The 26,442-nt window shown below is 50.7% G+C and overlaps 1 protein-coding gene across 10 annotated transcripts in view; it reads left to right on the forward strand.

Moving 5' to 3' along the window:
• nectin1b (nectin cell adhesion molecule 1b) overlaps positions 1-26,442 on the forward strand; it is a 152,306-nt gene that overhangs the window by 105,968 nt on the left and 19,896 nt on the right. For 8 of the 10 annotated variants that reach the window (XM_055513803.1, XM_055513804.1, XM_055513802.1 and 5 more), the window contains 2 exons: positions 23,875-24,022; positions 25,308-25,374. In XM_055513803.1, coding sequence (XP_055369778.1) covers positions 23,875-24,022; positions 25,308-25,374 — 215 coding nt within the window. The remainder of the gene's footprint in view (positions 1-23,874; positions 24,023-25,307; positions 25,375-26,442) is intronic. The other 2 variants (XM_041073308.2, XM_055513808.1) reach the window with 1 other exon arrangement.

A 26,442-nucleotide genomic window follows, 5' to 3' on the forward strand; every position in this document is an offset into this window, starting at 1 on the left:
GGCTGCGTTCAGGCGTCCGAACGCTTTGCATCACAACATCCAGTGTTCTTCTGGGTTTTAGAGTTTTCACACGCTCCCTGTTTTCCCTCGTTTCTTCCTGTGTGTAAAACGGCTCTATACAAATAAGACATGTTGCACACAAGAAAGATATTTTACCCCTTTAGCAACATCTGCTTCTACAAAGCTGTTAAAGCCAACACACACACACAGATGCATATATGCTACATTAAAGGTCTTTCAGTGGTTTTTACTGTTGCTCTTTGTGAGGTTTCCTCCAATTGGAGAGCACAGAACCGTCAGGCAGATGTTGATATTGAGTTCAATGTTTAATGAAGCTACAGTGATAGCATGAGAGGCCTAGTGTGGAGCCAGACAGATCTGTCTCAGACTGTGGGACTCAAGTGCAGACATCTGCACTGTGCACATTAAGAACAGCCCAGAGTTTGCAGCTGTTGCCATCCATTTGCTAAAAGAGCCCTTTGTAGCCGAAGGGCCTTTGATGGCACATAGGCTTTTAACATGCATGGCCATCTAGTTTTTTCTCTTCCTAACAGAGCCGCGAGTTAAATTCCACTGCGCTCCCTCTATCAGAGCGCTCTCCGGATGAAATATGGCTGGATTTCTGTTCTAAAATATGTTCCTCGCAGGCAGTGAATTTAAAAAGCCCCATAAGCTGCAGTAAGTGATGTCACCGCTCCGCCGAATGGAAGGTTTGCAATTTATATATATTCTCATGCTAATTATGGCAATCAGACAATTTATGTGAAAAAGGTCAGACTCCAGATCAGCAGGTTCCCGTTGGAATCGTCTCGCAGGCCGCCGTCGGCCACTAAACTCTGAAGTCACGCTCTGATGAGGCTGATCCATCACACGAGTCATTACGCTACATTAAACCAACATGGAGAATGCATGAGGAATGAATACGGATGGAAACGGCTTCACGTCAGTTCATTATAGACCCGAGGAAGAAGGATGCAGATCCACCGATTGACACAAAGGAAGGGATCAGTCGGTGACTGAGGTTCATGGAGCCTCGTTAGAAAAGTTACGTTATGAAACAATCAACTGGACCCAAACAGGCTGCTTGTTTTGTCCGTATGGTGGAATCATACATTAGTTTGAGAAACAGATTGGTCTCTGATTCTACAGTGATGTCTGTGTTCTCTGCTCTGAGGTGACGTGATCATGATGTACAGCATCCTTTGGATCCAAGGTAACGTCGGCTCAGTGAATCCGGTCGCTCCTTCAGCCTCTCGGCATAAAAGATGCACATTCCTCCCGGTTACTCACCGTGAACGTTTACTCTGACAGCGTTTTTAGGACTGCACTTGAATGCTAATGTTGTGAAAATGCATGAAAAGATAGCATGTTTTTTCATAAGCGATGATAATACGCCCCCAGGGTGTCTGTTAAGTAACGCGTCCACAGCGGTGCCAGCAGCTCAGCGCGTTCGCTACAGCGTAGCTCGAAGCTAAATGCTAATGTCAGCGCGTTAACACGCCAACCACGGGCCGGTCGGGCTCCAGAACCTGAGACTAAACTAGTAACAGCACCGAGGTCCTGTTTCTCCGACAGGATCAAACTCAGATGTCGGACGCTTTCTTCTGATTATGTGATTGTCAGTATCGACTAAAATTGGTCTAAGGAAAAACAAGCAATTACGCAGTGACAGGGTCATAAATGAACCCGTGGGCTCCAGTCCTGCAGAAAGCTGCGGTAGCACCCTTTGATTGACAGCTGGACCGGGTGTACCGATCACATGCCCACGCTGACCCTGGGCCCAAAGAACCAGGTCCGGTCTGATCAGCTGTTTTACCTGGACCCGAGAAGCTCCAGCCGGGCCCCAGCGGGTCGGAGCTGTGCAGAACCGCAGCTGGTTCTGACGCCGGCTCCGTGATAATCATCAGGAAGCCGCCTCCTTCCCCTCCAGTTATTTTACTGACTCATCTGATCAAACGCGTCCTCGCTCGACTGGCGTCTTTTCGGTATCTGCATTTTTTACCCTCAACGTTTTGTTTCCGAGGAAGAACCGCAGGAGTGAATGTGCCACGTGTCAGTCGGAGCATCCTCCTCGCGTGTGCCGTGACCCGGCTCACGCTGTTCGTCCCGTCAACCATCCGTTCCTGCCTCACAAAGGCTGCAGTCCACTGAAAACAAGCGTGTGCCGTCAATCAGAAGACTGGAGGTCGGCTCAGCGTCTCTGCTGCTCTGAGCTGATTAGCTTTTAACGTTCAGTGTTTGACTTCACTAACCTGTGCGTGTGACCCCTCTGATCTCACAGTGAGCAGCTTTTCCTTCCTGTGTGTGTGTGTGTGTGTGTGTGTGTGTGTGTGTGTGTGTGTGTTTGCTGCGTAAACGAGGCTCGCCGTCATCTGAAGCGTGTGGAGCCTTGTTTCAACCCGTCGTCCGTCCATCTGATTGACTCATGCAGAACCAGGACGACCTAAGAAGAAGAAAAGACGAAAGAAGAAAAAAAAAAAAAAAAAAAAAGGGGGTAAGAAGAAAAAAGACAAAAAAAACCACTACAAATCCTCTCAAAAACACACAACTCCCACCCCCCTCCTCCTCCTCCCCCTCTTCCTCCTCCTCTTCCTCTTCCTCCTCCTCCTCCTCCTCCTCCCCCTCCTCGTGACACGGGCGCTCCCACTGGGTGTTTACCTCCACGGCTTCACGGACACAGCAGCTTTAACCCACGCCGCTGACTTGAAACAAAACCTGAATCAAAGCTAATCCGCCAGCGTTTGCGGTGATAATCCAGTGGGCATTAACCTTGACCACACATTACCCTCTCCTCTCTTTGATTGTGTTTTAAGCCTGTAGTCGGCGGCAGTATCATAACGAAGAGCGGAGGGAAAACTCCCTTCAACGCATGAAACCTCCAGCAGAAGCAGCTCGGGAGCGAAGGGAGTCTGTCATTTACGCAGATGTTGAGCTCATCAGACTCCACTGGTCGTCCACCAACAGAAAGACACAAAGAAGTGACTCAGACCTCTAAAAGTTATATCGACTCTCAGCTTCCAAACATGTCACAATTATCCTGTGAAGCAGGAACATGTCGTCCAATTTGTTTTCCAATATGCACAGTATCTTTTCTTCTCCGCCTTTGTTTGAGCAAACATGGCTGCACACGACCCGATCGATTGGCCGAGCGCTTTACGCCCCCGACAGACAGAACCAATCAATTCTATTTCCACAAAATGTGAAATTATAATGAATTGGCAATTATTTGGATTAACCCGGGATCAATCTGCCCAAATTATTATTGCCTATTATTTTGTAAATGAGACGACTCATAAACAAACTGCTTGGATCCCATGAATAAATTTGCTGGCTTCTTGGGACGCGAGAGCTCTGACGCCCTCCCGCTGTCAGAACCGGTCACGGCCCGAGCTGCTCCGCCGCCCAGCTGCGTATTAGCGGCGTCCAATTAAAGCAGCCGCCCTGGAGCAGAACAAAAGGCCCGGAGCCGCGGGTGAGAAAAGCGCTGACGTCCCCGTCTCCAAAGTCCTGCTGGGAATTCTGTGTCCCTGTGAGCATTTAGCGTGAGGGTTGTTTGTGTGCAGAGCCTTCATCATGTTGACCGACCGAGTCAAAGCGCAGCACACGAGTCACAGCTACACACACACAGCCTTGTTTCCAGACTATCAGTTAGTAACTGTAGGAGCAGCGGTTTGTGTCCGCGAGTGAATATAAAACATAACACAATAAGTCTGATCTCAAAGTTAAGATTTCCCACGAAGCCCATGAAACGAGGCTTCACCTGTTCCTCCTCCGTCCTCATGCAGTGATTCATCAGCCCAGTTACCACCCGGCGTCTGACAAATGGGACAAATAGGGGCAAATTAAGAATCCAGTGTCTCCGGGCCCCTCACACTCCTCAGCCGCTATCGACTCTCACAGCTTTATCTGTATACATTAGTGTGAGTGCCAGTCCACATTTAGATAAAGCGTGTCAGAGGAGGCGGCCAATCAGCACATTCAGGCCTGTCTGTCATCGCGCCGAGCCAGCGACCCTTTGTCAGAAACAATCCTCATCAGCGGATCCATTCTCCAGTCGTTACGGCAGCGGCGCTGTCGGCGCACGGCGAATGGCGTCCAGTGCAAATAAGTCCCACACGCACTGTATAAACACAGCAGCCGTGACATCATCACGAGCAGAGAACACGTTGAAGCCGGACGCGTCATCGCGTCACCTGCAGCAGCAGCTGCAGAGACGGAGACGGAGACGGAGAGAAGGAAACAGCAGGAGGTGATTCTCCGCCGCAGGCAGCGAGCACGTATCTGCAGCGGGGCCCGACTTAACCACTCAATTACCTCAGTGCACCACAGGTCATCAGAGAATATTTAATTGAGTCCAGAGTCGTCCGTCTCCGGTGTCTCCTGTTCCTCCCACACGCCCCGCGCTTCAAGGTTCACAAACGCCATAACAAATATAAATCTCCTAATCTGCTACAAATGCATATGTGGATCCGGCCATTAATTGGGCCGCGCTCGAAACGCTGACGCAGCAAAAAGGCACAGAAACGGAGCGGTCCTCACGGTCGGTCGGCACTAATTCCCCCGAAGCCTCGTGGCCCGTTGCCACGACCAGTCGCCACTAATTAGTGGCCTCGGGAGGACGCGCTCCTCCAGCAGCAGGTCTCAATAGCCAAACCTGAGGCCGGTGCCGGGCCGACGTCAGCAGAGCCCGCGTCGCTTTGTTCTGCCGATGTGTCAGGGGCGTCTGAGGCTCCTCCGAGACGGCTGCAATGAAAAACCTCAAAACCAAAATGGACGCCTACATAAAACGCAAGGTAATCAAGCATTTACAGACAGATCACGAATCCCCATTCCAGTCCTGCTCTCCCTCCTCCACCTATATTTGATGTTTGCTTGAGTTGAGTGAAATGAAAAACCAAGAGGTTCGACGTATTTACCTCCAGTAAAAAAAACCTCCTCACATAGAAGATAAAAAGAAAAGTCATGGAAATAATGTGCTGAGTCAGAGAGGAAACGCTCCTGCATCTTCTCTGGAAACCAGTTGGGTTCATGGGAGATGTCATTTCCGATGAAAGGACCCGTTCCCAGTCTGAACACGCGTGTGAATCTGCTAATCAGAGCTGAAACACATGAAGATGTTTTCACGCTCGCTGTGACTGATGACATGTTTGTTTCTGTTTCCCGCGCCTGATAATCGCTCCGACGGCGGCGGCGTGTTTTTGCCCCAGCTGTTGGCAGGAGCCTCCACTTTTGGAGGCTCGTCTGATTATTTTTACCACTTGTTGAATGTGACTCGTCGCTTGAACTCTGCACATCGACGTGCGTGTGTGCGTGTCATTAAATTACTGTAATTGCTGTTGAACTTTGCCGTCGCATAAACACTTTCAGACAATTATTGCTACCGTGAAGTTCGTCTCTGTTTTATTGTTCACATCTGGGACCCGACATAAATCTCCGCAGCTTCTATCGCTGAGTAATAGTTCCTGCGTTTGGTTTCTGAACTCATTTGCTGTGACAGCTTCATGAACCTGGCCGTTTGGCCCCCTGCTGTGTTCTGACACATCTGGCTCTGCTCTTTCTTGATGCTTCTGAGCTGAAGTGGTTGATTTTACATGTGCAGATGTTAACTATCAATAATAATATTACCACCCTTTTCCTGATGAAAGCTCTCGTCATAGTCGCCCTCAGACGTCACATTAGCAGCAGCGCGGAGCAGATCTGCTCCCTCCTCATCGCACTCGGCTCCTTCCATCACGGCCGCGGGTCCGTGTGGCTGCTTTCTGCCGGAGTTGAGGGATGTTCGGCCGTGAGCGGCCCCGGGGCCCGAGCTGCAGCTTGTGCTCACGCCACCAGAAACAACAGGAGTCCTGAAAGGACGCATCCATCAGGCGGCAGCGCGTTCCGTGCCTCCGTCGAGCCTTCGATGATGGAGTCAGTGCTGAGTGATGGTCGGTGAGATCTCCCTGCAGAGCGGAGCCGTCAGAGGACACACACACACGCACACACACACACACACACACACACACACACACACACACACACACACACACACACACACACACACACACACACACTCACATGCCATCGCTGCCTCACTATGTGCACAGACAATTATTTTTTTACTAATTAGCGGTCGCTGCTTTTCAAGGTGTGAGCTTTGACTGTCACATTGAAAACAAACATGGAAAACTGAGGCAACGCTTCTTAGATCGCACTCTGAGCAACAAGAGGAGAAGCGTCGGCTTCAATAAACTTTATTCGTGCCCGCGGGCGACGAACGCGAGCTGCAGTGAGCAACGCTGCATCGGCTGCACGTCTGCACGTCTGCACTAAACCCACAGCCTGCAGTGCAGCGGCGCATGCTGCTGTGGGCTGTTACTGTACAGACACCGGGCTCAGGCTGCTTCACTGTGAGGCTCCACAGCGGCTTCACCTGCAGCGTTCCACCAGATTCCACCGCTCATTAACACCTTTCCCTCTTTCAGGGAACAGGTCGGCGTTGACGTGCGGCCGTCATAGTGAAGTCGGGCCTCGCTCTGTGACTGACGCAGGTCAGGCGTGTTCTTCAAGCTGCCACCTTTCCCTTTTTGAACACACTTCACCAGCTTTTAGCGAAGGTCAAATAATTCAAGCAAGTAGCTGCTTAACCTCCAGTTCCCCCAAAGGTCAATTAGCGTTAGTAAAGAGCTGTCAAATATGAGCGTTAACGGAGTGATGGATGAGACGGCGGCCTGGAGGCAGAACAACAGGCTGTGGATCCGCAGCAGGAAGGAACGCCACAGAAAGCAGATTTAGGCCTTCATTATTTTAGAGCGCAGTGGATTTGTTGTTTTTGGCCACGCGGCCGCGGAGCAGCCATGTGCTTTGGACCGGGTCTGAGCTCAATGCTTTCAATCAAACCCGTTCAACGTGCTTTCATGAAAACAAAACATTTGGTTTATTAAAGCATGATGACAACGTAAATGACAGCGACGGCTCCGAGCAGAGCTTTAATGGAAGACACGAGATTCCTCAGGGAGGCGTCGCGTTTGAGCCTCAGTCCAGGTCTCAGTCTCTTAACAGCATCATTGCAAAGAACGGGTCATCGGAAATTGGCAAAAGGGAAATTTGAAATTTGCTGCCAGATGAAATTTAGTGCAAAAAAAATGCTTGAACCGAATGAAGTTTGAATTTCATGCAATGATGATGTGAACACATGATATGAAAAGCAGAGGCGGGTCCGGTCAGCAGGACACAGAACCAGAACCGGTGCCGGCCCGTGAGAGCGATGACACCTCTGGAGAGCGTCGGCGTGAAGGAGCTGGGTATGATTGTCGCTAGCTCATAATTAAGTGCCTGCTCATCCATCAGGTGATGGCTTTTATTTTGGCGGGGCCGCGTTTTAGCAGTCCTCTCCCGTCATCTATTTTCAGGCCAGAATGAATCAGCCTCTCCTCTTTTTTGTTCATTCTGACACCCGACAAAACTCATCGCCTCTAAGGGAATTGAAGCAGAGGGTCTTGTTTTGTTCTGGCAGTTCTTTCAGGAATGGCCATCAATCAGGTGATCTATTGTGTTAGAGAGGGACCTTTCTCTATTGAATTCACGACTCGCTGCAAAAAGAAGATGCTACAAAGGTATTGAAAGTTTTCAGGGTACATTATAATCTGACATGAAAGCGTGTGGGTGAAAGATGAGGGGCCGGGCTTCATAACGATGCCACTCTCAGTTTATATGTCAAGATGAGGTGACCCCCATTGGACGGAGCTCCGGCTTTGACAGCGCTCACATTATATCCTCGTGATTATTGTCTATGAATCATGATCTGGTACAATGATTCCCACAAAACACAAGAAGCAACCACTTCTGGGGAAAAAATCAAGCTCTTTCATCAAGAACAAGGCAAAAGTGTTGAGTGGCTGCATAAACTGACGGCTGCTTCTCGGAGGAGGTGGAAGCGCGGCTGCAGGATCCGATCGGAGCCGATTGGAGCCGATCAAATCCGATCGGAGCCGGTTCTTCAGCCCTGAGTTACTGTGGAAGCAGTTTGTACGTCTTAATTTGCCGGCACCGTCGGTCACTTCCTGTGTTCGTCAGTCTGGAACCGAGATAAACGAAGTGTCCTCTGTGCTTAAAGGGCCTCGGACGGACGGCGCCGAGTCACAGCAGAGATGTGGGTTTGCATCAGAATGTTTGTTAGTGATCCGTCCTGAAGCAGCTCTCTGGTCACTGCTCTGCAAACATCTCTTTTCTGCCCCTGGTGACATTTGGGTTTGATGGGCCCGGGCTCAGGTTTCCCTGTCGGGCTCCGCTGACGTTCACGCCGCTCCCTCATTACCCGGCTCCTCGTAATAGGACTGAGACAGACTGCGTCTCCGGTGCCGTGGCGCTCGTTAGGCTCACATTCAAGCGTCGCTGCGGCTGCTCTCCTCAGATGCTCCGCCGTCGCCGGTTAAGAACACGTAACGGGGCGGTGCCACCCGCTGCCAGCCTGGGACGCCGCCGCTCCCACACAGTGTCTGCTGTGAGGGCTCCCGTGGAAGCGTCCTGTCAGCGGTGATGTAGGAGTGGGTAATGACATGCTTACTACAGATGACTCTAATGAGTCATGACAGGCACACACTGGAGCCCAGCTGGGCTTATTAATTCACTGGACATGGCTTGGTTTGAACAGTGGTTCTGTGGATGACAGGGCGCTCGAGAAATATTAATAGAAGCCCTTTAAGAGCTCACAAAAATTCAACTTTCTCAGCAAACAGAAATATTAATGTTATTTTTGCCAAATCCGATCCGACTTTGGTCTCCACCACCCACTGGGGGAAACGTCTGTGTCGAGCTGTAATTGCTTCACTATTACCACTGTTAGCTGTAACTTTGTGCCATTTGGTGTCAGACTGAAGACGTAGGTTTTTAGATGATTTAGTTGAATCTAAAAGCAACTGACGGTGATCTGTAACAAATATTATATGTCTGTGAATAGAGTTTATACATATTAGTCTCTGGTTCCTTTTAATTTTTTAAGGTTGAACATTAAATCCTTTGCTTTGGCTTCTGTTTGAATGATTGACAGGTGTCGGGGCCAATCACATCAGCGGCTTCACTTGGCCTTGCTTTATTTGAACTCATCTGAATGTCGCTGTTGCTGGAACTACTGCCACGATGCAAATGGAGATAGATGATGAAAGCTTAGACACGAGTCTGAGTGTGGCTGTAAAACGCAGGCCGCCCGTCGCTTTCCTATAGCTGGAAGAGGTGCGTGACGGTCTAAATGGATGGTGATTGGTGGCCGCTACTTTAATGCCGTTCTGTCTGAGCTCCGGGTGAGAATAAGACAAAGGTTCCTCGCTGAGACTCGTGATACAAAGCGTTCGCCCCTGAGAGGCTGTGCAGAAATGATTAGGTTCATGTGCCACTCAATTATCTGCTCCCTGAAGCCTTTTCTTTGAGGGAGCAATCGTGCTGGATGTATGCGAGGGCGAATGTTGGACACTGTGATGTGGGGTCGGCCAGTGGTGGAGCTTTAGGTTCAACCTAATAGATCGCACATGTCCTGGCAGCGTCAGTGTTTTCATTCGCTCGACAGGAGTCATATTCTGAGGCAGCAGCGAGTCGAGGGTGACTGCGAGTTTCCTTCTTCTAATTCTCCATGAAAACGGCTCCCGGTGCCTGTTTCTAAACTTTCTGCCTCTTCTCTCCGTGTTCGACCAAACAACAGGCCGGTCATTGTTTCCTCTGGTGAAGCGGTCCCGGCGGTGCTGTTGCGGCCCAGCTCCTGGACCTTTATGGGGAGGTTTAACTGAACGCTGCCTGCCTCGCCGGATCGAGTTTCCACCGGTCCCCCACCGATTCTCCCCGAGGCCCGGCTGCCTGGCAAAGCATTCACGATTAAATGTGAGACACGAGCCGTCCTGCCAAGAGAAAGCTGGAGGAGGGGCCGCCGGCTTAGCACGACCACAGTCTGGAATTTCTTCGCTGTTTGTCATACACAGGGAGAAAAATGAAAGCAGATGTAGGAGCAGAGGGAGCGAGGAGAGGAAGGCAGAGAGGCAGTCATCAAAGAGAGGAGCTCTCCCAGGCAATAGATGCTGCAGGAAGGAGTCGCAGGCGGCATTTATCAAGCGCTGAACGCGGAACCAGCGTTTTTCACATGGCACAAACATCTTATAGGAGGCGTTAAACCACGAGGGGTGGGCCCATGCGCTCATTTACATTAAAGCTCCACTAATATTATAATCACAGCTAATTTGCTACATATTGGCGCGGTGGAAATGACTCCGTGTATGTGCTGGCAGTAATTAGCTCACAGAGAAGGTGCTCTCATCCCCACGAACCCTTTTAGCTTCCTTCAGCCCACTGCTTAATTGTACGGCTCCAGAACCCCCAGCTGGAAAAGCACTCTCAGCGACAATGGGAGTCTGTTTTTAGCAATGCACCGAAGTCGGACAACGGCAGCTGGTGAAGAAAGTCAACTAAAGAGCTCAATGAAAGGAAGACGGTGGAGGCGACCAAAACAGAGCGAAAATCAGGCCTAAGAGCCAGAAACGTGCAACGGTTTGCATGAAACTATTAGCATTTTAAGCTAATTGTTGAGGAGCGTTGTGAGCTACCTTTGTGCAGAAGTTTGATCAACTATTCCGTATATGAACTACAGTAATTATGAGTGTCAACACTAAACGCTTACGACAGGTTCTCTACACACTCACAACTATAATCTATTATTAACGCCTGGAGAAAATTCCACTGTCAACATGAATATTAAACATCTTCTCATCAAAGAGAAACGCGATCCATAATTTAAAAACGCGTCAGACATAAAGTCACACACGTCTCCTTTAAATACACCAGACCTACGGTACCGTCTGTGCTTCAGAAGCTCGGAGATTTCATTATTAATTACAATCCTCTCCATTCGCACCTTCGTCTCGCTGTGGAACTGTAAAACTGCAGCCAAGCGTTCCTGCTATTTATTTGTTCAAGCTAATTATGTGAGGCGGCCTTTGCCACGTAACGGTAGCTGTTTGCATTTGTGCTGCATGATATCCTTAAACGTGTCCCATTGAACGCTAACGAGCCTCTGCACGGCTGCAATTGTCACAGTGCTTGGACACTGTGGCAGCAACAGCCCACGAGCAGCCACTTGACTACCTGCCAGGGCTGCGAGTGGCCACTGGGACCGGTTGCTGAAGCAGGAGAACTCATGCGGGGAGTCGGGCTGAACGGGCTCGGCTGAGCAGCCTCCACCTCAGCGGCCTCCACCTCAGCAGCCTCCATCGAGCGGCCTCCACCTCAGCGGCCTCCACCTCAGCAGCCTCCATCGAACGGCCTCCACCCCAGCAGCCTCCGCCTGCAGCCTTGGGGTCGTTGGGGGGAACTCACTCTGCCTGGTTGCTGCTGTTTGCTCGGCTCCAAGGCCTAGAAGCTGAACCTATTCCTACAGTCTCACAGTAGACGCTCGACCCCAGTTTTCACCCAAGTGTAACTTTGCATGTGCGCATTTCAAAGCCTTGAAGCAGGAGTCACCTTTGCCTCATGTGCAATAAATCAAACTGTGCAGCATCATTTGCTGGAGAAAGACAAACTCTTAGTCGCTGTTAGTGAGGGAGACGTTCATCCATGTAAAGTTCTGCTCAGGAACCGCCTCGACTGCTCATTGTTCTCGTTCTCGTCTGAATCATTTTGGCACCGACTGTAAAGCACCGACCTGAAGCTCACTCTGGGGTCAGATGTGATGATTTGGCCACGGTTTCCTCGTATCTGAAGAAAGAACGAGCGACGTGACGTTCGTCTACGCTCAAACAACAAACATGAAGAGCAGACGTTCCTTCAGGGAATTTACGGTTTCGCCCACTGGAACGCTGCTTCTCCGCCCTCTGCTGCCTTCACCGTGGGTTCATGGTTTCTCCGTTGTGTATTTCTGCGTCACTTTGGGCTTGAACGCTTTGTGAGGAAAAACCGATACTAATTAAAATCTAGCCGGTGAATTAGGAGCGAGCTGCAGGTGCATTTGTTACAGTAAGCTGCTACCAGGCACCGTTTCTGATCCGGGCTACAGTCTTTCTAAATCTGGTGCCATTGTGTGGAGGAGGGAGGAGATTGAGAGGAGGGAGGATTGTTAGAGAGACAAAGAGAGAACAAGTGGTGGAGTGTGATTGAGGTGTTTGATCCAGGTCACGCTGCTCTAATCATTGCAGGCTGTGGACGGCCACTGTTGGTGGCTTGTTTTATAAAGGAAGCTGCTTGCACAGGCCTCCTCTCCAGCACCTAATTCAATTGAAGAATAAATGAGTTCTGTTGGTAATTTGAAGATAACCTGCGCGGTGGCCGAGCTTAAAGGAAGATAAGGAACGACACAGAAATGAAGACAGGAAAACGAGACAATTTTTCACCCTGCCTCGGCTAAATTAAACTTTTCCCCAGTTTCCCGGCAAACTTTAATTAAAACACACACTTGCATGCACGCTGCGCGCGCAGGTCCACGCGGCCGCGCGTCCACCAGATAATCCAAGAGGAGCAATCAAGTTGATAAAAGGGATCAGCAGACGGCGAGCGCCGGGACCAACCGGGCCGGTGGAGCCGCTCCATTCGTCTCTGCTCAGATTGATCAGCTTCGCTCTGGAAGTCGATGCTCCTTTAGTTGTAAAACAGGGATTCTGTGTCTTTCTTTTTTTTTTTTAAAGGCAATCAAACCAAAGCGCACGTACACAAAAACAACATCCTCGCTCGCTGCTACTGGAGTTGGATTTATTTGTAAAGATTTATTGTGTCTGTGTGAGAAACCGACAGCTGACCCAAAACACGGCGAGTGAATGGAAGGGGTGAACTTTTCTCCTCTTCTAGGAACAAAACGAGGGGGGGGGGCGCTAATTCTGCAGGACTAACAGAGGACCAACAATGTAAAGATTCCTTATCAAATAATTGTATTTTGTTGAACTTCCTTAAACTTAAAGTTGGTTTTGCCTCCGCTGCGAGAGCACGATCTGATCTCAGACCAGGCGACGGCTCTGCGTTCATCGTAACCGCGTTGAGCTCGCGGTTTGTGCGGCTAATTGTAACCTGGTTGTTTTGTTGGGTGTGCGACGCAATCGATGCTGACTGACACGTTTGCAGGCTTTGATCTTAAAGGCAGCAGCCGACACCTGCGGCGATGTTTCCTCTTCTCAGATGACGCTTTGCAGTTTTCTCCGTTTTAAAATAGTCTTGTTTCGTCAGTCAGAGACAAACTGTTCCTAAAAACCCCCACATCCGTCCAAACAAAGCATTGTTGAGTCCGTGCAGCCAGTTCGCTGCAGTGAAGCTGTTTGTGTGTCTCAACATGACTCGGTCGATGGCGTGGATTTTTACCCTTTAGAGGCGCCGCTGCTTCGCGCCGTGAGGACGCGAGCGCGTGGCTTTTACCAACACTGGCTTAAAGCTCCGTCCGAACCCAAAGGCTGATGTGTGCATCTGGAGTCGAGAGCCGCTCGCCCACCGGGGGACCTGCTTCCAATTCTCCTCACAATTACGCTCTTGCAGCTCCAGTGGAAGCGAACAAAGACGCATCGGGTTGGAAATGGTGCTGCAAACCTCCACATGGCAGCAGTTTGTGGATGGGAGCGTTTAGCCGCCCCCCTCGGTTCCCGCACTGTCGCCCGTCAAGGGCTCGTCAGAGGCGCCGTGATCTGTGATTAATTCAGTGTTCAGACATTAGTGAGATGCTGTATGTTCAGATTGTACAGAGGAGGTCTGAGCTCAGGCTTTTGTCTTTGATGTCTGCTGTGAACCGTTTACAGCCGATCCATAACCCAGACGCTCGCCGTGCAGCACGCGGCGCACGTGTTTCTGCTGCACCAGCGCTGGAAAATGAAAAATAACGTGAAGAATCATCACGAGTCCAAATCTCCAGTTAGTCTTGATGGACGTACAGTAGGCGAGCGGCGTGAAGGCGCTGCAGGGGTTAAAGTTTGATGTGTTTGCCTTGGATTCTGTGTGTGTGTGTGTGTGTGTGTGCGTGTGTGTGTGTGTGTGTGTGTGTGTGAGGATAATAAAGTGTGTTTTTCTGGGCGCTTCTGACATCTTTTCTTCTTTTTCCCCCCGTTTTTTTCTTCGTCTTTTTGCCACAACTGAGTGGTTTCCAGAAGTAACAACCCGAGCTTGAAGACGGCGAATGTGTAAATGTTTAAACCTGGTAACGTTACAGGGTCCAGTGGGGGAGTCTGTTGTTTTAAACCCTTTGTGTGCATATTTCTGAAAGTGAACGGCTCCTCAGCCAGAGCTTCAGTAATTGCAACAGCGACGCAGGAAAAACAGCATTTTTCTTCCTTTCGGCTTTTTGCTTCACGGACTTGCACAACGTTCATTTAGGGGGAGGGTCTTTCTTCCTCGTCTGTTTCTTCACCCTGAGCTCGTTCCCCCACAGATTTCCCGCAGCAGATAATTTTCTGTGGCCACGGCAGAGACTTGAGATTCGCCAGCAGCATTTAGTGGTGGACGCAAGCAGCCTGAGCTGCTCTAATGCGGCTGCGTGTCTGAGCCGTGCTGTGTGTGCGCAGACGCACAACAGTCGCACAATAGTCGCACAATAGTGTGTGTGTTCAGTCAGGGCTGAGTGGAGGGACGGGCAGAGGTTCTGGTTCAGCCCACTTCCTGTCCTGGACCCTGGCAGATAAATAAATCAGCTACAGGTTAATTAGTAGGAAGCACAAAAATCAACATGTGAAAAATAAAGGGTCATTGCATGATTTTTATGCAAATCTACAAGGCTCGTTTGTTAGAAGCCCTGTTTTTGACTCCGCTCAACAGCTGAAACACGGCGTTGGAGCAGAGCCAGCGGTTCTGCCCCGGTGCCGTGTGACTCCAGATACACTTGTTCCTCTTCCCGTATCAAAGCACGCCTTCCGGTTTTATGTGCGGATTTGACATTCGAGGCGGCGGCTGATTGCCGTCGCCGACGTCTTCTCTCAGCGGTGAAGCCGAGGATTGTGAGGATTCCCCCCGTGTGAATTTCAAGGGCTTCATTTCCACGTGGAAAATTCCGCACGCACCCATACTGTGTTATTCTCTTTAGCGCCGTTCGCTGTGGGAGAAAGGAATCCAGGATGAAAGCATCTCATCCGTCCGTCCATCCATTGCTCCCTCCTCCATGAGCCGCATCATGTTTTCACTGAAGTGTTTGCCTGAAATCTCAAGCGCTGTGGAAACAGCCAATTGTGGAGTCCTTATAGCAGCCCGGCTCTCCATAAACCACAATAAACTGCACATTAGTGCCAGGCGGTGGGATCTGCATTCCAGTCGAGCAGCAGGCGACTGTGCCTACAGTACCAGTGTAATTGTTCTGGCTCACTTACAGCCATTACACTCGCCGCACATTGATTGTTTTTCCACGTAGAGCGCCGATATGAATATGGAGAGGGGGCGTTTCCTCCTCAGCTGAGAGGACGCGTCCCCCGATCGATGTACAGCATGTGCGTGGAGGGAGCTCTAGCGTGATGTCATCTGACAGCCTCGCACCCACTCATCAACGGTGCATTTTGATTTTCTTGGCACCGCGTGTATTTTTAGAGGCTTTCTTCCTTTTCACTCTCGCAGGCGTGAGTTCGATGAGGCGCCGCTGATCCACATCCAGTAACAGACTCACTCTCTCCTTCTCTAAAACACAGATTCATTCTCGTCTCCTTCACGTAGCTAATTCTCAGTTTAGCCTCATGTGAGCTGAGCTTTGGGTGGAACACGATCCCTGCTACTTGGACCATTTCAATCACTGTGAAGGCTTCTAACCCGGCTTCTCTCTACTATTTAGGCAGTAGATGCTCCTTCTGATGCAGCGCCTCCATGTTGAGACATTTTACTGGTTTTTTGGTTTTAAGGGGAAGATGCTGGTTCAGGCTGCGGCCAGGCGTGACCGCGGTTGCTTAGCAATGTGCATTGATTTGACTGGCAGATGAGACGCAGATGAGGCAGATGGGATTAGTGAAGACGTGCAGCTTGGTTAACTGCTGACTCCAGACCGCTCAGGTGTGAGTGGGTGTGAATGCGCGTCTCTCGGGCCTGTGATCGACCGCTGACCTGTCACAGACTTCAGCCACAGCGATGAGTCACCACCACGTTGAACAGGGCGAGACTGGAGCGAAATCAGCTGATTCAAACCAGTCAGAGACGCACCAGCACTCACTAATGACAAGTGGTTCAGATAATAGATGACTAATACTAATAATACTAAAGACCCCCAACACTGTTAATGGTTAGCTGTCACATTGTTGATAAATCTATAAGTCTGAGCTCCTGGTGCTGTTTTTCTGTGTTTTCTAAAGGATTTTCTCCAGCATTTTTGAAATAATGTTTGAGCAGATAACAGATAATGTAAACCTAAAAATATAAATGTGAAGAAAGGGGAGTTGTTCTGCTCCAACAACATTAATATGTTAGATTAGAGCCAGCTATGAATCACTGTTGGACACATGATGCTCTTGTGTTTTTTTTTTTGCTGCTTCCACAGCTTTTATGAGGTTTTGTAAAGATGCTATTTCTGCTCCAAACCTGTGCTTGGACCAGAGGAGGAAAACATCAATGGTTCACTGTGACAGACTAATGCGTTCACGTACAGACGCGTTTTTTGAAATCAACTTCTCGGAGCAAAGTTGGAGGAGCAGCGGACGACAGGTGTCAGAGTTAGAGGGCGAGCGTGTTTCTGTCTGCTGTGAAGTGATGAGGACAGATGAGATGGTTATCTGTGTGATGGCCTCCACGCTCGGAGGCGCTCGCTGCACTCGTGTGCAGACAGCACATGTTGGAGGTCGCACAAAACACCAACACAAACAGCAGAAGCCTAAAAACTAGTCAGACTCACGATGACATCAGCATTTGAGTGTAAATGTTGTCCTACTGTGTCAATTAGAGCTAATGGAGACTTGGGTAATATTTTTGTGTGATGAAAGCGATTAAGTCTGTGTTTATATTTATCATTCATCATCATAATGTCGGCCGCACGACAAATGATTCTTAATCACCAGATGCAGCACGACCGTAATGGCCACCAGGAGATTCTTTACTGAGCACAGCTCATGTTTGCACAGGACCCAGAACTGTGTTCAAGCCGTAGCTCACCTCAGCAAAAGGCCACGTAACTGCATTAACCGTATGAAAATCACACCATGCAGTGGGAAAAGTAGGATTGAGGCTCAAAACGTGTCGGCTCGCGGCTGAACCTGTAAATAAGGCTGGTTTCCTGAGTAGGTGTTCCGGATGCTTGCTAACAAGGTCTAAAAAGCCCTAAAAATGCATAGCATGAAAGAGAAAGGAGCTAATTAACAGGTAAACAGAGCGGCTAATGACGGACACCGTGAGACAAAGGCTCAGCGGAGGAGGAGGAGGAGGAGGAGGAGGAGGAAATGAAATGTCACAGAGGAGAGATGTGCTGCACAAATGAATATTGAAAAGTGGATTCATAGTCCGACGCTGAGATCCTGAGAGCTGCCAGTGTCCATAAAGGAATCGATGGTAATGCTCCGCGTGGAACACAAACAGTCCAGTCCAAGAATGTAAATATATTGGATTTCAGATCTAATACTGTGTCCCACGGAGGTTCTTTGAATACATTTGAGAGTGCACGGCGCTGGAGATGACACGCTTCCTTAGCAGCAGGGACAGTAATGGGCCGGCCTCCAGGACCGGACCCGCTGCCGCTAAATTGAAAAGCTGCTCTCCAACGTATCCAGACTGACTGGGTCTGTTACTCTGTCAGCTTTTAACCAGGCAAAGGAAATTACAGCGGTGACCTCACCGCGCTTGGCAGAGGCGGGTGTGTGTGTATGTGTGTGTGTGTGTGTGGGGGGGGGGGGGGTAATTCTGTTTACACGAGGAGCAGTCAGGAGATGGAGGACAAGGCGAAGATGAGGGTGCAGATCTGTATGAGCTCCTCCACATCGGAGCTGGGAGCAGCCATTAAATTAACATTCAGCACATGGAGGGGTTCAGCTGGGGCATGAAAGGGCGCGGGAGTGAGAGAGTGGCTCCTAAAGCGGACTGGAAGCCCTATCAGCCGACGCTCCCTCGGTGCCAAAGCCAGTTTTCACATTAGTGATGATGCACAGCAGAGGAAGCTGCAGCAGACTTCCTATCTGCCCCGCGTCTCCCTGCCACGAAGCAGGAAGCCGGCCGTCGGTCCACTCCAGAGGCCGGTCCGGCTCATATTTGTCCCAATTAAAGTGTTGTGAGCGGGTGCGGAGTTAAGGTAGCTTTTAAGAGAAGCTATTCCATATTGACAGCAGGTACCGGCTTCCTGAAGCTAATAAATGAGAGCAATTCACTTCCTGCAGCGATGCTGCTCTTTATTCCCCTATTAGGAGGCAGTGGTCCACCCATTCCAATCATTCTTTAATTAGAACTGTTGTTATTTGGGCTGTCATGGGAGGTAATACCTCATGACAGCGTCAGCCTCGCTTTGGCAGCCTGCAATCTCATATTCATCGACGGGGGCTTTGGTGCTGTTTGCCGTCGCTTCATGGACCCCACCGGACCCGCGGCGCCGGCTGACTCGGAGACGCATCCCGTCGCTGCTGCTACCGCTGAGCGCCATTTGTTTAAGTCGTTTTTTTATTGAAGGCTTGTCATTATTTCCCCAGATTCCCTTAACGGGCCATCGAGTCGCACGGCGTTCGCTCGGGAACCGAGGCGGCTGTAAAGCGAAACAGGACGGCTCGCTGGGCGTCTATTCATCCATGTGGCCGCGTCCGTCCATTAGTTTCAATTTGGTTCTTACTGTAGCTGCAACAGGACGTGAGCAAATCACAGCAAACCACCAATGCGATAAAAAAGAATAAAAACAAACGTGTTTGTTGTGTCCTCCAGGCACAGGTGTTTTTAATGGTGGCACAGCAGGAGCAAGACAGTTGGGCCCATAATGGTCTGGGTTTCAACTTAATAAACACATCCCATGTGTTAACAATTTGTGTTTAATGAAGTGCTGCCCTCTGTGGAGCGATGTAGGACAGCAATCACACCATCACGATGCCGGCGTCCGTTTCCACACAGTGGGTCTGAGCAGCGGAAACAGGCCATCAGACCTCTACAGAGGGTAAACTGCTGAAAGAGGATGGCATCAGGAAGCCCGGCTCCCGGAGGAGACGGCTCTGGAAACACTGAACTTTAACGAGATTACCAACTCAGGCGGGGGGCGAGAGAGGGAGACAAAACAGTGTACGCCGCTCGGAGTTGGCAGCATGAAATACAGATTTATGAACTCCATTAAAGCGCGTTCCTCTCCCTTTATTGGGGCCTGCAGCATTTGCCCAACGTGGAAAAAAGTGGGTAGAGAAAGATTTTCCTCCAGATAAATTACTAACAGGCTGCGTATTTGCTTCCACACAAGGCAGCTGCGCAAGTCATGAATAGAGAAATCAAGGCAAGCAGACACCTTCGCTGCGTCTGAGCCGGATTGGCCGAGGCGGCGACGCAGTCGCTGTGGTCTTTGGAACAGGTGGTCGTCTCGGACTGGCACCGGCGGCGCGGAGCTGGCACGCGCTGGCGGCCAGATTCTCAATCTGTCCACTTGAAAACTCCCCAGTTTGCTGGAGAGTACCACGGCCCCTGTGGAGGCGATAGCAATTACAATTTCTGATGGGAGACAGGGAGCGAGCGCCAGGAGCCGCAGCCACGCTTGGAATACGATCAGACCCCAGGATTTTTACAAAGAAGCATTACACCAAATGTCCTCTTAATGACGCGCCTGTGATTCTGATGGCTTCGGGCTTTCTATACGCTGCTAGTGGCTATTGTCGGACTCGTTGCCAGGGTCGGTGACACTTACGGACACATTTCAGCGGTGCAGCGTCCTCGTGCCAGCGCTGATGCAGCAGGTACGACGGCTCCCTGTAAATCCTGCAGGGCTGCGCTCTGTGACAGATCGGATTTGGAGCGGGCCCTGGCTCCAGCTGGAGACCGCCCGGCCTTTGGCCTCTCACCTGAACCCCTCCTGCTCTGGTATGTGTGACTAACATGTTCTACGGGGGCGCGGTAACTCTAGAACCCACATGTTTTGGCTGCGGAGCACAGCTGGCACTTGAGGACAGACGGTTCGTGTGCGTTGGGACGGTCTGTCGTTCACACTGGACCGCCGGCAGCTGCAAGAAAGCGATCAGCTATTGGACCAGAGCTTCAGCTGATCGCTTGTTTTTGTGTAGAAAGTACTGAACGCCCACAAACCTGAGAAGTGAATAGGTAACGATCACATGCAACACACTTCTTCTGTGTGCCCTGACTCCCAGGAGGCCCCTGGGTGCCTGCCTCCTGAACTCTGCAGCAAACACAACCTGCTGAGCCGACGTGCCGCTGAGCCCGGTAAACCTCCATGATGGATTGTGAGGAAAGTCAGGGCTACTAGCTGACACCAACGCTGCTCCACGAAGCCGGTCGAAGCCCCCGCGCGTTCTGATGCGCCGAGAAACAGCGGTAGCTCGCTCGCCGGCGCAGCTCGTGAGCATCGCAGAGGAGTGACAAGGAAGAAAGCTGCCGCCACCTCGGAGGAAGCCACAAAAAGCCAAGGTCAAGTCTGTCAGCGCCAACGTGGCCCAGCGGCCGACTGACAGCGCAGGGAGCTAGCGCACGGCTGGACGCGCCGCGCTTATTGAAAATCAATAGCAATCTTTCAGTGGCAGCTACGAGACGTATTTGAACAACAGCCTTTACTCAGTGAAGTACAGTCAGATTTTATCCAGGTTTTGCACCGGTGGAAAATCAAAGCGGGTCAAAGGGTTGCTTGACTTCGCTTCCGCGCGTTACAGGTTCTTTACGTTGCTCCTGGCGGGCTTTTGGAGATGCCCAAGCTTTGTTTTGTTTTAAATATTGATCCGCTTCACTGTGGTGATGTAGACGCAGCTTTGTGTGACTTTGTACCTGGAAGACGTGCGCAGAAAATGAACCGAACCCTTTCACAATCCAGAGCTTTTGATGTAAAGGCCAGACGCGTTTGGGGCTTTTAGACCTGTTTTGGTTCATTCTGTCCAAATGTCTCCATCAGCAGCGAGCTCTGAAAAACTCACCAGCGACTAGTTGCTGATTTAAATAGTCACTACTTTTAGTTATAATGTAACACAGTAAATGATGCATATCTGACTCGTCTGGAGGAAAATAAACTCCAGTGACCTTCTGTGTTTTGTGTATATTAAGCCCTAAAACCTAAGGACCCCAAAAAAAAGGCCTCATTTGAAGATGCACTTAATTAAAACACCAAACAAGGGCTTTATCAACAAAACATGGCCCTAAGACAAAGTGTTATGTTAATAGGGTGCATGTTTATTACTCCTTGTGCGATGAGGACGTAGAGAAGCCTAAAATAGCAGCAACGGGTAAAACAGGAGTTCATTCTGTGAAACATCGCGGCCTCCGCTGACAATTAGACACACTCTATGTAAATGTGGCCGTTCTCCAGCAGATGCATTGACTGCGTGTTCTCCTCTTCCAGCTTCACGGTGCTTTACGACGGCGCTGAGGGTGGAGATAATGACGGCGCCGTCGGTGGCTTCAATAGGAGGGAGCAGCAATGTGGCGCGTACGATAACTCGGCCCCCGTTTCTATTACTGCCGGCAGCCCGCTGTTTACTGTACAACGGGGACGGAGCCTCTCCCCGTGGCCCCGTCTGTTGTGTGCGGCGCTGGGGGATTTCCAGGCGATTGCTTTCACACGGCCGAGACATCAGAGAATACCAACAGCGACACTGGAGTGGAGTAAATGCTAAACACCAAACCGCGGCGCGGCGGCGGCTGAGCACAAGGAGCTCGAAACAAAACATGGCTCGTGACTCATGTGACTGTTGGCCGCGGCATCGGCTGGACTTGGAATCCAACATCCACGCTTGGCTTCACAGTTTAAACAGAGGAACTCAGGTTAACACAAACAAAAACTACATAAGAAAACAAAGCATCCTCTAACAAACACAGGCCTGATTTATGGCATCAACAACACAGCGGTGCATTGTGGGTGGAGATGCTGCGGGCCGTATATCTGAGGCCCCACCTCCAGGAGACGGGTCCATGAGCTCCTGTTTGTGATGCGGTCCACTGCTCTGTGTGTCAGTGTTACACAACAGACTATTGTGTCTGGCATTTGCATTAGGCCCATGAAATTCAGCCCACTGGCTTCCACTCTGTAGTGCGATGAGACAACAGTGGGAGCTCCGGCTTATCTGTTGCCATGCTACAGCGAGATCACATTCACACGGGCGCTTCAAAGCTGCTCCTCAGCCTTTTTAATGCTATACATCAGAAGCAGGACGCGTGTGTAGCTACAAGACAACCTATTTGCTTCCCTTTGGTGTGCAGATGACTTTTATGTCCTACAAGACGGGAAATTAAACCAGCGGCGACGCGTGATGCGACTTGACACTCTGATGGACGTGATGTATAATCACTGACGTGTAATCACAGTCACTGGTAGCCGGTGCCGGGGACGAGGCGGGAGCGCGGCTGCCATTGTGCGCCGGTCATTATGAGGTGAGGAGCCGTCATTATGTGCGGTGAATCAAGCGAGTGGCCGAGGGGCCCCACGGGAGCGAGACCCCGTCCTGCCGCTACCAGGAGCGACGGCCAGATAATAATGGAGACATCATGAGGCCAGGAGACAGGCTTCCTGTGCAAGACGGTGAGAATTTGCCACTTCGCAGACTCACAGCCTCCGATTGGTCGGCGGCCGTGACTTAAAAAAAGCACAGCCTCACCTGCTCTGGAGGACAAAAAGTTCATTCTGTCTCTGGAAAGCGTCGACTGGCCTGTTTTAGCGAAGCCTGACGTCAGCCGGGAAACGATGGGAGAAATTCACGCGCGACCTGCAGCCGTTGAGCTCTTCATCTGCAGCAACAAGAATCACATATCGAAAAAAAGGATGATTCAAACAGATGATTCATTGGTCTGAAAACCTCCATGTAAAAAGTGGAAGTGATTTGAAAGCATATGTGGAGACACAGCTCACGTCGGTCCTGGCATCGCGAGGCGCTCGTGTTTCAGTACTTCTCGCGGCTCCCGTTCACTCTGGCGCTGATCACACGTTCCCTTCTTTAACCCAGAGACGGTTCCAGAAACTGCCTTTAAAAGACGCGTCCAAAACGGTCTCTCAGTCGACTGCAGCCCAGTGCAGCCCGTAAAAACACGTGGCATCGATGCGAATCTGAGTCTCCACCGGCGCCTCGCAGCGTTTAATGGCCTTGGCTTTATTAAGAGCGGGGAGACGTATTGAACGGAGCAGGGGAGGATCAGCAGGCGTCCGTGTTCACGCGCCTGGACCTTCATGTCTCCTTCATAACGCAGGCGCTGACAGTTGTACAATAACTTTACTCAGCACTGTTTTGAATTAGTTAAATCATTTTACTCGGGGAACTGAACCCAGGTTTCTTTCTGCGATGCTGGAGATGTATTTTGCATTTTTTTGCCTCCTGCTGACGGCCAGTTTAAGGCATAATAGCCTCGTCGCGCTCGTGCGAGTGCATTCGGGTTCGCGGCGGATCCGGAGCCAACGGAGGCGCGATTGGAGCAGCTGATGGAGCACACGTTGGAAATCCAGCAGCTGCTTCGTGACCTCAGCAGTTTGGTATTCACACGGTGCCAGCGCAGGCAGGACACCAGGCTCATCCTTCAATATGTCTCTGAAAATAGTGTTTGGATGCGTTTGGGGACAGAAAGCCTGAAGCAAAACATGGTGTCAGAAGGCTTGAAAAGAGTCTTTCAGAATGGCGCCTTGTTTTCCTCTTCTGCTGCTGCTGTGTGTCTGCTTTTATGTTGAAGTCGTTGGAGCCATCATGTCCAGAATTCCTGTGATTTGCTGAGAACGGCGTGTTCAAAGCCCCTCGTTTGCTCTAACAGCTCGTCATTTGGACGAGTCCTTTGTCCTCGGCCTTTGCGATCGACCCCGGCGCCGTCAAACGCTCACGCTGCTGTGTCCCTCTTTGTCTGCAGAGAAGCCCATGGCGCAGGGTCCCCCGGGCGGCGTCATCGGGATCCTGGGCGGCGTCGTGGCCATCGGGCTCATCGTCGGCGTGGCCGTCACCGTCTTCATGGTCCATCGGCGGCAGCAGAAGACGCGCACCGAGACAGATAACGACCTGTGAGTACGAGCCTCTGCCAGGGGATGTTGGACAGGTGGGAAGATTAGGTGTCAGCCCAGGAGAGAAAACCACTTTGAGAAGAACAAAAGGCTTCTTTTAGTGGGAGTTAATGTGTTCAGAGGCAGGAGAACACACAGTGAAGCCGTGGCCTCCTGCTCCTTCATCTGGAGCCTCCTCCTCTGCAGCTCACTATCAAACGTAATCTGAGTGCAGCCACACTTTCAGCCGTAACTTTATTCTTCTTCATTACAACAAGCAGAATCTAATAATTGTCATTAAGGCAGATTAAGTGCTTTCTTGATTGTAATGTGGCTGTAGTGAAGCCATTCCCCATTAAAAGACTATTGTTTTAATCAGGACTGATTGCAGGAACATGTTCCGTCTTCTCTTGGGGAATCGTCACCTCTGTCACGTTATCATCAGGAACCGATTCTCAGGCGCCTCTTAAGCGTGCAGCCAGGAACGGAGGAGTAATTATGCAAATGAGTGCATTTGAAGTGAAATCAGGTCATAGATCTGATGATGCGTTCAGGAACATGCAACAATGCTGCCAAAACGACACCGACTCAGCGTTTCACATCTGTGTAATGAAGCCGGGCAGTCTGTTGCTGAACGCATTGAGCTGCGTTCGCTGCTGCCCGTCTCCTCCATCAAAGCAGGAAGGAGGGAGTAAAACACGGAAGCTAAACAAGCATTTGGCCGAAAGGTGACAGAACTTTCCTCTGTCGGTTTAACGAGAACTGAAGGAGGAAGAAGCTAATTGTGTTTGTCTGAAGCACCTGGCGGCGGCAGACGGCCCCGCGGTCGCCAGGGTTCCCATGATGCTCCTGGCTGTAATGGGTGTGAGATGTAAAGCGCATTCCCGCAGGAACGGTGCTGCTGTGCTGTGGTTGGCCACCTTCCTTCCTGGGAATACGACCAAAACAAGCGGGGGGGGGGGCTCACATTCTGGCTGAGTTTACACATGAGCTTTTAATCAACTGGCATGATGAGATTACGATGCTTATTTTAGACCCCCCCCCTCCAGAATCTGTAAACGTAGTGGACGTTTGAGGCCGCGCGGTCACCGGGTCCGGCGCCGGCTGCAGGTCCACGGCCGAGCCCCCTGAGACCAAGAACCGCAGCGCCTCCACCTCTCAGGAACGCTTCTCAAGACAAATGAGACGCTCAGGCTCTCACTTCTCCCATTGCTTTCTGCCTCTTCCTCCCTCCCTGTTAATCTGTCTCTCTCTTTCGCTCTCATGCCAAAATAACTGCTCTCTGTCTCCCACTCCCCTCCCTCAGCATTGCTGTTGCTGCTGTTGCTGATAGTTGTGTGACACAGGCTCCAGAGAAGCCAGAGTCCCCCACAAGGAAAGTAGAGGCACCTGACCCCCGTCCGTACCCCGACCCCTGTCCTCCCGGAACCTCCATTCTGTTGCCTGCATGTAATGGTGGCCTGCAAGTCACATACTTGAGCACACCGTTATGAGCCACGCGTTCCCCAACAAAACACCTTCCCACCTGAAACAAACCCATGTTTTTAATAGCACTCAACCATTGGAGTCGAGAACTGTAACTTCCCCCATTTTGGTGCGTGAAAAAACTCCAGCTCCATCGCACGATGGAGATGCAGTTTGATGAACTACGGCAGACATTCAAGCTAAATGGAAATCAGATCAATCAAACTTTGTTTAAAGCAGAGATAAAACATCCGGCTCCGCTCCGCGTTTATCGTACGAGGAGCGTCAGAAGATGCTGTGTCAAAGCGTGGATCCGAGGGAAAGCCCTCGTTTCCATGGCGCTCACGGCGCCAACAGGCCACATGCTCCTCGTGCCCTTCTGCCCCTTTGTGTGCATGGTTGTCGTCACGTCTGCATGACAAGCGTTGTGCTGGTGTCCGTGCTGTGTAGCCGTCGTCTCCCACCTGTAGCTCGGCATGTGCTGCTCAATGTGGTGAAATGTGACTCCGCTTTGGTTGAATATTGATCTCTGTCGTCCTGTTTGTCCGGTGTCTTATGAAGAAACTGTTTCCTCCGTATGAAATGTGTGAATATGTGAGAACGGGCGAGTTGCAGCTCAACGTGAGCGGCTTGTTTCCCTGAAACACCAGAGCAGGAGATTTGTACTTTCGAGTGTTGTCAGGGCGGAGGTGAAGCATTTAGCCAGACTGTTTAATTCTGCATGTTGATGAGCCGTTAATCAAGCCGGGGCATTTGATAACATGCCTGGCTGCACCGCCAGTCACGCCTCTGTTTGCCCTCACAAAGCGGCACATGATGTGACTCCAAATTGGTCAATCCTAATAAATCACTGGCCCTTTAGAGGCTGCTCTGGCACAACAGTCAACTGATTATGGGAATAGATGGGCATTGTCAACGGCGACGTCGTCCGATCGACGCGTTCATCCGCTGCCTTTTGCCGGAGCCTGATGTACGAC

The sequence above is a fragment of the Betta splendens genome, chromosome 13, assembly GCF_900634795.4.
Source record: "Betta splendens chromosome 13, fBetSpl5.4, whole genome shotgun sequence".
NCBI classification, from domain to species: Eukaryota; Metazoa; Chordata; class Actinopteri; order Anabantiformes; family Osphronemidae; genus Betta; species Betta splendens.